The 12,181-nt window shown below is 39.8% G+C and overlaps 1 protein-coding gene across 1 annotated transcript; it reads left to right on the top strand.

Moving 5' to 3' along the window:
• Positions 1-7,407: 7,407 nt before the first annotated feature.
• LOC120877556 (cationic trypsin) lies at positions 7,408-11,895 on the top strand. Its single transcript, XM_040259904.1, has 5 exons — positions 7,408-7,447; positions 8,838-8,997; positions 9,448-9,701; positions 10,248-10,384; positions 11,651-11,895. The coding sequence occupies exons 1-5, from the start codon at positions 7,408-7,410 to the stop codon at positions 11,798-11,800; spliced, it is 741 nt and encodes a 246-aa protein (XP_040115838.1). The 3' UTR covers positions 11,801-11,895.
• Positions 11,896-12,181: the final 286 nt, after the last annotated feature.

Below are 12,181 nucleotides of genomic sequence, written 5' to 3'. Positions count from 1 at the left end.
AGCAATCCCACTGTTGGGCATACACACAGAGGAAACCAGAATTGAAAGAGACACATGTACCCCAATGTTCATTGCAGCACTGTTTATAATAGCCAGGACATGGAAACAACCTAGATGTCCATCAGTAGATGAATGGATAAGAAAGCTGTGGTACATACACACAATGGAGTATTACTCAGCCATTAAAAAGAATACATTTGAATCAGTTCTGCTGAGATGGATGAAACTGGAGCCGATTATACAGAGTGAAGTGAGCCAGAAAGAAAAACACCAATACAGTATACTAACACATATATATGGAATTTAGGAAGATGGCAATGATGACCCTGTATGCAGGACAGCAAAAAAGACACAGATGTGTATAGCGGACTTTTGGACTCAGAGGGAGAGGGAGAGGGTGTGATGATTTGGGAGAATGGCATTGAAACATGTATAATATCATGTAAGAATCGAAATGCCAGTCTATGTCTGATGCAGGATATGACACGCTTGGGGCTGACGCGCGGGGATGACTCAGAGAGATGTTGTGGGGAGGGGGGCGGGAGGGGGGCTCATGTTTGGGAACGCATGTACACCTGTGGTGGATTCATGTCAATCTATGCCAAAACCAATACAGAATTGTAAAGTAAAAGTTAAAAATAAATAAATAAATTAAAAAAAAATAAAGAAGATTACAAGAGATATGGCAAGACAGTACATAATGATCAAGGGGTCAATCCAAGAGAGGGACATAACAATTGTAAATATCTATGAACCCAACATAGGAGCACCTTAATACATAAGACAAACACTCACAGATATAAAAGGAGAAATTGATAGTAATGAAATAACAGTAGGAGACTTTAACACCTCACTCACACCAATGGACAGATCATCAAAACAGAAAATTAATAAGGAAACACAAGGCTTAAATGATACACTAGATGAGATGGATTTCATTTATATCTTCAGGACATTCTGTCCAAATGCAGAAGAATAGTGCCTCTTCTGAAGGGCACATGGAACATTATCCAGGATAGACCACATTTTGGGTCACAAATCAAACCTCAGTAAATTTAAGAAAATTGAAATTGTATCAAGCACCTTCTCCAACCACAATGCTATGAGACTAGATATCAATTACAAGAGAAAAAAAAAAAACCTGTAGAAACACAAACACATGGAGGTTAAACAACACAATTCTAAATAGCCGACAGGTTACTGAAGAAATCAAAAGGGAAATCAAAAAATTTCTAGAAACAAATGACAATGAAAACATGACAATTCAAAACCTATGGGAAGCAGTAAATGCAGTTCTAAGAGGGAAGTTGCTAGCAATACCATCCTACCTCGAGAAACAAGGAAAACATCTAATAGACAACCCAACTTTATACCTAAAGCAACTGGAAAAGCCAAAACAAAAAACCCCAAAATTAGTAGAAGGAAAGAAATCATAAAGATCCAAGCAGAAATAAATGAAAAAAATGAAAGAAAGAATATTAAAGATGAATAAAACTAAAAGCTGGTTCTTTAAGAAGATAAACAAAGCTGACAAACCTTTAGCCAGACTCATCAAGACAAAAAGAGAGAAGAATCAAATCAACAAAATTAGAAATGAAAAAGGAGAGGTTACAACAGACAGTGCAGAAATACAAAGGATTATAAGAGACTATTATGAATGACTATATGGCAATAAATGGATAAAATTTTATTTTATCCATTATCTAGAAGAAATGGACAGATTCTTAGAAAAGCTCAATCTCCAAGACTGAACCAGGAAGAAATAGAAATTATGAACAACCCAGTTATAAGCACTTAAATTGAAGCTATGATCAAAAATCTTCCAAAAAAACAAAAGCCCAGGACCAGACAGCTTCATGGGAGAATTCTATCAAACATTTAGAGAAAAGCTAATGCCTATCCTTCTAAAACTCTTTCAAAAAATCACAGAAGAAGGAACACTTCCAAACTCATTCTATGAGGCCACCATCACCCTAATACCAAAACCAAAGACAACATACAAAAAAAGAAAACTATAGGCCAATATCACTGATGAACATAGATGCAAAAACCCTCGACAAAATTTTAGCAAACAAATTCAGCAACACATAAAAAAGCTCATACACCATGATCAACTTGGGTTTATTCCAAGAATGCAAGGATTCTTCAATATATGCAAATCAATCAATGTGATATACCACATTAACAAATTGAAATATAAAAACCATATGATAATCTCAATAGATGCAGAAAAAGCTTTTGACAAAATTCAGCACCCATTTATGATTAAAACTCTTCAAAAAATGGGCATAGAAGGAATCTACCTTAACACAGTAACATAAAGCCATATATAAGTCTGCAGCAAACATTATTCTCAATGGTGAAAAACGAAAGCATTCTCCCTACGATCAGGAACAAGACAAGGGTGTGCACTTTCACCACTATTATTCAACATAGTCCTGGAAGTCCTCGCTTCAGCAATCAGAGAAGAAAAAGAAATAAAAGGAATCCAGATTGGAAAAGAAGAAGTAAAGCTCTCACTGTTTGCAGATGACATGATACTGTACATAGAAAACCCTAGATAGTATCAGAAAATTACTAAAGCTAATCAGTGAATTTAGCAAAGTTGCAGGATACAAAAGCAATACACAGAAGTCACTTGCATTTCTCTATACTAACAATGAAAAATCAGAAAGAGAAATTAAGGAATCAATCCCATTCACAATTGCAACAAAAAGAATTAAATGTCTAGGAATAAACTTACCTAAGGAGACAAAAGAACTGTACACAGAAAATTATAAGACACTGATGAAAGAAATCAAAGATGACACAAACAGATGGAGAGATATTCCATGTTCCTGGGTAGGAAGAATCAATATTGTGAAAATGACTGTACAACCAAATGCAATCTACAGATTCAGTGCAATCCCTATCAAATTACCAATAGCATTTTTTCACAGAAATAGAACAAAAATTTTCACAATTCATATGGAAACACAAAGACCCCAAATAGCCAAGAAAGTCTTGAGAAAGAAGAATGGAGCTAGAGGAATCAACCTTCCTGACTTCAGATTATACTACAAAGCTACAGTCATCAAGACAGTATGGTACTGGCACAAAAACAGAAATATAGACCAATGGAACAAGACAGAAAGCCCAGAAATAAACCCATGCACCTTTGGGTACCTTATTTTTTACAAAGGAGGCAAGAATATACAATGGGGCAAAGACAGCCTCTTCATTAAATGGTGCTGGGAAAACTGGACAACCACATGTAAAAGAATGAAATTAGAACACTTCCTAACACCATACACAAAGATAAACTCAAAATGGATTAAAGACCTAAATGTTAAGACCAGAAACTATAAAACCCTTAGAGGAAAACATAGGCAAAACTCAATGACATAAATCAAAGCAAGATCCTCTATGACCCACCTCCTAGAGTAACAGAAATAAAAACAAAAGTAAACAAGTGGGACCTGATTAAACTTGAAAGCTTTTGCACAGCAAAGGAAACTAAGCAAAGTGAAAAGACAATCTTCAGAATGGGAGAAAAGAATAGCAAATGAAACAACTGACCAAGGATTTACATCCAAAATGTACAAGTAGCATATACAACTCAATGCCAGAAAAACAAACAACCCAATCAAAAAGTAGGAAAAATATCTAAACAGACATTTCTCCTAGGAAGACATACAGATGGCTAACAAACACGTGAAAAGATGCTCAACATTGCTCATTATTAGAGAAATGCAAATCAAAACCACAATGAGATATCACCTCACACTGTTCAGAATGGCCATCATCAAAAAGTCTACAAACAATAAATGCTGGAAAGGGTTTGGAGAAAAGGGAACATTCTTGCATTGTTGGTGGAAATGAAAATTGATACAGCCACTATGGAAGATGGTATGGAGATTCCTTAAAAAACTAGGAATAAAACCACTGTGTGACCCAGCAATCCCCCTCCTAGGCACATACCCTAAGGAAGCCAAAATTGAAAAAGACACATGTATCCCATTGTTCACTGCAGCCCTATTTACAACAGCTAGAATATGGAAGCAACCTAGTCGTCCATCGATAGATGAATGGATAAAGTAATTGTGGTACATATACAGAATGGAATATTACTCAGCCATGAAAAGGAATGCATTTGAGTCAGTTCTGAAGAGGTGCATGAACCTAGAACCTATTACACAGAGTGAAGTAAGTCAGAAAGAGAAAAATAAATACCGTATTCTAATTCACATATATGGAATCTAGAAAATTTCTAGATTTTTAGAATAAAAATTTCTTCAGTAAAAAAGAAGAAATTATTTACAAGGCAGCAATGAAGAAACAGACATAGAGAATAGATTATGGACATGGGGAGAGGGGAGGAGAGGGTGAGATGTATGGATAGAGTAACATGGAAACTTACATTACCATATGTAAAATAGATAGCCAACAGGAATTTGCTATATGGCTCAGGAAACTCAAACAGGGGTCTGTATCAACCTAGAGGGATGGGATGGGGAGGGAGGTGGGAGGGAGGTTCAAAAAGGAGGGGATATATGTATACCTATGGCTGATCCAGGTTAAGGCTTGACAGAGAACAACAAAATTCTGTAAAGCAATTATCCTTCAATTAAAACATAAATTAAAAAGAAAAAAAAAGAAAGTGAGAAGGTAACTAGAGTACAAGCACTATGCTAAGCAGTTTACATGCAACATGTGTGAAAGTTGTATGGGAACTACTGAAGTCTGGAAATCATCACTTGGCATTCTTCTTATATTCCTGCTACTGCTTTGGATGAGTGAAGAATCATCACACTGCAGCCAGACAGGTCTCAAGGGGTTTTGTTGGGAATTTGCTTTTCTTCCTAGATAACTGTCCTTAACTTGGAACCTTCATTCTTTCCCATCCCAATAGAAGGAATTCAAGTCAAAAAGCCCAGGGTACACCATACAGAGACCTCTAGGACACAGCAGCACACAAGCCAATTATTGTGCAAACTCTTCTCTAGAATGTGTTTTTTGTATGGGTTAAGATCCTTGATGAAGATTGGGGGGAAGTTTCAGGGATGATATAGAAAAATATAATACCCAATACCTCATTGTGGAGGTATCAAAAATGGAAGATAATTAAATATGATGAGAAGATACCCCATTTTTCATTCTGGATCTGGTTCTCCTCTTACTCCTTAGCATTTCTTGATTTCTAGGAATTAGTGACTGGTAGCTTCCTGCCTTGTGTACAATGTACTCAGTGGGTATGAGTTCAATTAAGGACAATATAGGCACTTTCCATGGCTGCATCCTTAGGAGCTGCTCTGCTATATTTTACCTCCATTGACACTTTTGGTCATAACTAGAGGAAGACTAGTGCTACTTGTAACTTTAAGCCAGGGATGTTGATGAATATCCTACAATGTGCAGGCTAACACCCCACAGCAATTATCTGGCTCACACTATCAACAGTGCCAGAGTGGAGAAACTGCATTCTACTCGTTATCTTCATATCAGAAAACTTTCAAATGAAAAAGACACAGAACCTACTTTAGGAGTGACAATTTGCTAAAGAAGAAACAGCATCCTAGGATGCCATCCAGATGCATTGTATAGGTGCAGACTCTTGCTATAATCTAGCTAGAGGTTCATTCTCACTTAGATTCACCTCTCCTGGGTACTCTGCTGTGTCACATTTATTATGACAATTCTTGCTCCAAGAATCCATTTCTTGGATATTTCAGAATTTCCTATGCTCCTTGTAATCATCCCTTAATTTGGTAGAATTCAGAGTTCTCTCCTATGGAGAAAAATTCAATGAGCAATCAAATTAAGGGGGGGAAAGGGGGATTTTACACAACCCAAGCTGAGGATTACAACCAGTGAGACAGACTGTAAGAAGCTTTGAAGACTGTTCCGCCTGTTAGACATCAAAAGCACAGATATATACATTTTCGAGTCCCAGGATCATACACTGAAATGACATGGTGATAGCTTACGTAAAGTTTACCAAGGATACACAGTCCAGGTAAGCATGTACAAAGCAAGAAGCAAGACATCGTGACCCCTACAGAGCTGGGAAAAAACAAAACTTTTAAGAAGTTATATTGCTACCTTCAGAAGAAATGGAAAAAAAGAACTTTACTGTCTTGCAACCACTCCATTTTTGAGGAGCTATGAAAAGCAGAAGCACACTGCACATTAGGAGGAAAGGAAGAAGTGCAAAGTGACACAAAGAGAATGTTAAATTGTTTAATTTTTGCTGTCCTGCCTTAAAGTACGTTATTTCATCATTCCTCTGTTATGTGTATGGCATTATGTGGAAAGCATGGGCTCTGAGGTGAGGCTTGCTGTGTTTGAATCCTGTATGGATCACCTCACAGAACTGAAAATTTGTGGAAAAAATCTTAGCTTCTCTAAGTACAACTTCTCCATCTATAAAAATGGCAAAACTTAGAGCACAGCACTCACAAAGTTGTTTGTAAGGACTGAATGAGCTGATCCGGTCCACAGTGTTTGATACATTATAAGCACTCAATAAAGTCCCATTGTCTTTTCACTGGCCAAGAATTCTGTAACATTTCAGCCTCCAGATTTTGGTGAACTGACTAGGGAAGTGTTACATAGTGGTTGAGAGCATAGACACTGAAGCCAGATTTCCAAGGCTGGAATCCTGACTCTACCATGGACTTGCCTTGTGATTTTAGCATGGTCCCTTGTGTTTTTGTGAGCCTTCAGTTTTCTCATCTGTGACATAGGAATCATAAGAGGGATCTTATAGGTTTGTCTAGAGATTTACTGATTTGACATAGGCTAAGTATTTAGAATATACCTATTAAACAGTAAGCTCAGATAAGTATAAATTGGGCTCACTTTCTCTTTTCTATTTTGAACTATTGTGGTTTTGAATAAAATTTTTGTTCTTTTCTTAGGGCAACAAGTGTTCCTATTAATAACAAAACATTAACACGGGTATACAAGGCCATTGCTACCACAAGACAGATGATATAATTGTGAAACAGGCAATATTAATTAAACATCAAGGGTGTAGCTCTCAAGATAGTCCTCAGGGTAAAAGTTCACACTTGAGACAACCGAGGACCTAAATTTTTTGTCTGGGAATCAAGCCACCTGTAGCCCTGTTGTGTGATCTTTCCCCAACTTACTTTTTATTTAGGGGAGCAGCGTCCACCAGGTGGACTCATTTCTTCCATTCCCATAACCTTCTGGAAAAGTGGACACAGGCGGATGTTTAATTTGGATGCTGACTTATCTTCAGTGTGGCATGGAATTGAATTCTAAATTTGGATTTGTGATTTTCCAGGGAAATCACATTTCTGGCACCTGTGGCCATGGGTGTCAATGAAAAACCTGGACATATAACTAGCTGTGGATGGAAACCCTGCAACCTAGTCCCTAGTCCAGAACCGTTGAGCAACCATGAAGACCTTCGTCTTTCTGGCTCTCTTGGGAGCCGCTGGTGAGTCTTAACAAATAAGTGATCAGCAGGGGTCTATGACTTTTTTAAGGTTGTATTTTGTACTCTGGAAGCCAATAGTGAATGCCAAATATAATCTCTGTACTCAAGAGGCTTAAGATGTTGAAACAACAGTGTATAGTACACATATCTGTAGACAACTAAATCGCATTTGTTGGAGATTACGGAGAGTTGGGGTGATCAGTGTAGAAAGCATCAGGAGGAAGAATCTGCCCTGAATTTCAGGTACAGTCTACGAAGAGTGAAAAAGAAAAGATAGTCAACATTAAGGAAATGTTTTGATCTTTCAAAGAATTTGTAGCTAACAATTGGAACAAACGACTACTCGAGCACCTTGAGGCTGTGAGTATCTCACCTGAGTCTCCTCTATACTAAAAAGCTTCTTAAGAGGGGGCTTAACAGGCAAAGACACTCTATTTCTTATGAATAAAATCTTTAGGCTGGGTTTTACCACATCTTCACTAATGAAATTTTGGAGTAATGCAAAAACTATTCAGTTTTTATACTATTCAATACAGTTGTATTCTTCAAACTTATTACAAAGTTTCCTCAAATTTGATTATTATAAATGAATTCAATAGGCCTACTTATATATCAAAATTGTCTATCTCAAAGTTAGTTCAGAAAATATGAACAATGGGGCATATAGCATATGATCCCAGATATTTAAAGTCTTTAGGAATCATAGTAAGTCAGTGGTCCAAAATTTACAGTGCTGAATAAATTTAAAATGTTGGAAACATGATTGGGATGAGGAGAAAGATTGGAGAGAGAAACTTTATAATGTTCTATGAGATTATTTAGTGAATATTTTAGGTGAGAACCAAGAAGAAATTGGGGGAACAAAAGTACAAAACTCCTTATTCTTTTACAGGTCAGAACAACTCAGGTGGCATTTAAGAGTTTCCTTTCTGTTACCTCTTGTGGTATTTATGCTGTACTGAACTCTACAAATAAACACAATGACGGTGACGGCAAAGCTTCACTGAACACATACTTAAATGTCTCCTTTGTGCCAAAAATATTCTTTATATTCTCAGGTAGTGGGCTTCAAGGTGTATATTGTGTAAGGAGTCTCTGCTATGAGTGTGTGTATCACATACATTAAAAAAAAGAAATCCATATATTGATCAAATGTAAAGCATGCATTAAACATTAATAGTTATAATAGCATAAATATTTAGCCTATGTGTCAAGTGTATAGAACAATAAGATTTTGAAAATAATAATGCTAAAATCACAGTTTCTTGATTATGCCTGATAAGAAAATAGGACCTATTTTTTTATCTGGTTCATCTGCAAAACCTTGCTATTGAGTAGAAATTCCACAGTGGGTCAGCTCTTCAGATAGTTTCCAACTTTCCTCTGTCAGTTGCTTTCCCCGTGGACGATGATGACAAGATCGTGGGCGGCTACACCTGTGGGGCAAATACTGTCCCCTACCAAGTGTCCCTGAACTCTGGCTATCACTTTTGCGGGGGCTCCCTCATCAACAGCCGGTGGGTGGTGTCTGCGGCTCACTGCTACAAGTCGTAAGTAACCAATACTCGCAGCCCTGTTCTCTGAGGTCAGGGCATCCTCAACCATGCCACAGACAATCAGGGTGAACAGAGTCATGCTTGAGGGGGAGCATTCAGATTCCAAGACCTCATTATACACCCCCACCAGACATTGTATGCATTGAGGCCTTCCAAATGAAGGCAGTAAAGACACAGGAAGGAAAATAGTGAGTGGTTGAATATATCTAGAGTATTCTAACATAGCTCTTTCCCAGGAGGCTCAGTGGTAAAGAATCACTCTACCGATGCAGGGGACGCAGGAGATGAGTGTCTGTGTGTGCGTGTGTGTGTGTGTGCGCGTGTGCGTGCACATGCGTGCACCGCAAGGGCCCTCTGTCTGTGCTTATGCTCAAGACTGGGCTCCACGGGGAGGGCGAGGCCCTCACACTGGAGACTTAGAGAACTTGTCATCTTTTGACCCAGCGGAATCCAGGTGCGTCTGGGGGAAGACAACATTAACGTCGCTGAGGGCAATGAGCAGTTCATCAGCGCATCCAAGACCATCGTCCATCCCAGCTACAACTCAAACACCTTAAACAACGACATCATGCTGATTAAACTGAAGTCAGCTGCCAGTCTCAACAGCCGAGTAGCCTCTGTCTCTCTGCCAACATCCTGCGCCTCTGCTGGCACCCAGTGTCTCATCTCTGGCTGGGGCAACACCAAGAGCAGTGGCAGTAAGTCTCACGAGAACGCGGTCACCAGGTCTGAGAATCCTGGAGGTGAAAACCATGCTCAGGGTCAGGTAGCCCTCTGTCACCCAAGGCAGCGTTCCCAGAGGAGACTGGCATTCTGTGGAATCTTGGGGTATATAACGGAAGTATGTAGGCTCCCTCTGCTTGACAACACAGAAAGAAAGGACTATGCTAACGCTGCCAGGCATGCAGCTAAAATATGAATGGTGATTTGCAGAGAAGCCAAGAATGAGGAGGTACACAGAATAGAGGCTGAGGTTAGAGCTGCTCAAAGTATAGCCCTGCTTCAGAAATAAAGTCTCCAGGTTGAAGATATGTGGTCACTGACACCAGTATTAGGGAGAGAACAGTTTGCTGACTAAACCATTTGGAAGACCCTCCAGATAATGGTTGTTCTTCCAAAATAGAAGCTACCTGCAATTGGAGGGAAGGAATGGGAATATTGGGAAGATGGGGAGAGGTACTGAGAAAGCTATTTCCCAGAATGTATGGGTAATCCTCTTCTCTTTTCAATCTTGTCCCCAACAGCCAGCTACCCTGATGTCCTGCAGTGTCTGAAGGCCCCCATCCTATCTGACAGCTCTTGCAAAAGTGCCTACCCAGGCCAGATCACCAGCAACATGTTCTGTGCGGGCTACCTGGAGGGCGGAAAGGACTCCTGCCAGGTGAGCTGCTTCGCGCTTCTTGTTCTTCAGCTCAGCCTCACGTATCTCCACTGCATTCCCCAGTTCCTGAAACTCAGAACATTGAAAAGCGGTCTCTGGGACTGATCATGAGGGCTCAGGATAGGCTGGGGAAAAATAACAAGTTTTTTTTAAAAAAATTTTTTATTTTTACTTTATCTTACTTTACAATACTGTATTCATTTTGCCATACATTGACATGAATCCACCACAGGTGTACATGTATTCCCAAACATGAACCCCCCTCCCGCCTCCCTCCCATAACATCTCTCTGGGTCCTCCCCGTGCACCAGCCCCAAGCATCCTGTATCCTGCATCAGATAGACTGGCGATTTGTTTCTTACATGATAGTATACATGTTTCAATGCCATTCTCCCAAATCATCCCATCCTCTCCCTCTCCCTCAGAGTCCAAAAGTCTGCTCTACACATCTGTGTCTCTTTTGCTGTCTCGCATACAGGGTCATCATTGCCATCTTTCTAAATTCCATATATATGTGTTAGTATACTGTATTGGTGTTTTTTCTTCTGGCTTACTTCACTCTGTATAATTGGCTCCAGTTTCATCCATCTCATTAGAACTGATTCAAATGTATTATTTTTAATGGCTGAGTAATACTCTATTGTGTATATGTACCACAGCTTTCTTATCCATTCATCTGCTGATGGGCATCTAGGTTGTTTCCATGTCCTAGCTATTATAAACAGTGCTGCGATGAACATTGGGGTACATGTGTCTCTTTCAATTCTGGTTTCCTCGGTGTGTAGGCCCAGCAGTGGAATTGCTGGGTCATAAGGCAGTTCTATTTGCAATTTTTTAAGGACTCTCCACACTGTTCTCCATAGTGGCTGTACCAGTACAAGTTTTCTTTTTGCCGTATTAATGGTTAAGTTTCAGGCGAAAAGATACACAGATCGTGTGCAAGCAGTACATCCAGGTGCCCTTCTGAGGAAGTATATAGTGGTGGTGAACTCTGAAAAGAGCCTGGCTGGGCGGGCAGCACTGAACTACCCATTCCTTTCTGGCCTTACAGACCTGCAGCTGAGGAAAGAAGGGATCTAGATGGAAGGAGGAGAAGAAAAGGGGCATGGCTTGGAGAACGAGGGTGGGCTTTCCAGGGAAAGAGACGGGCTTCGTGGAGGATCAGCACTTGGAAACATGGTCCTCGGGGAAAGGAGGAACACCTTTGAGCCTTTCTCCCCTCTGGGCAGAGCTGTGGATTCTAACTGGCTCTTCCTTCTCGCCCAGGGTGACTCTGGCGGCCCTGTGGTCTGCAGTGGAAAGCTCCAGGGCATTGTCTCCTGGGGTTATGGCTGCGCTCAGAAAAACAAGCCTGGTGTCTACACCAAGGTCTGCAACTACGTGAGCTGGATTCAGCAGACCATCGCTTCCAACTAAACAGCTTCATCTCTTCATGACCCTCCCTGTTAGCCAGCTTCACCTTCCTCCCATCCTGAGAACACTACTGAAATAAAATCATTTATAAAACCAAATATGTTCAAGTGAAATAAGTTGTTTTTTATGTACTTTCTCTTCAGTCTGGCTGCTGAGAAAGCAGTGGACATAGAGTTGAACTATTATGTGAAGATGGAATGTAGATAAGTTTGTGGAAAATTGATCTATTACCCTGAGGTCATAAAAGTCTAGGCTACAAGGGTGGTGTTCTCTGTTCTTTTCAGTCTTATCCCAAGAGGAAGCACAGACACCTCCTTTAGCCCTTTAACACTGTTCCCTGGATCATTTAGAGAATGACTAGGAGTACAGGTCCCAACACATGAT

This window comes from Oryx dammah, unplaced genomic scaffold (genome assembly GCF_014754425.2).
Source record: "Oryx dammah isolate SB20612 unplaced genomic scaffold, SCBI_Odam_1.1 HiC_scaffold_18, whole genome shotgun sequence".
In the NCBI taxonomy this organism is placed as follows: Eukaryota; Metazoa; Chordata; class Mammalia; order Artiodactyla; family Bovidae; genus Oryx; species Oryx dammah.
This window is presented reverse-complemented; position numbering and strand designations above follow the sequence as displayed.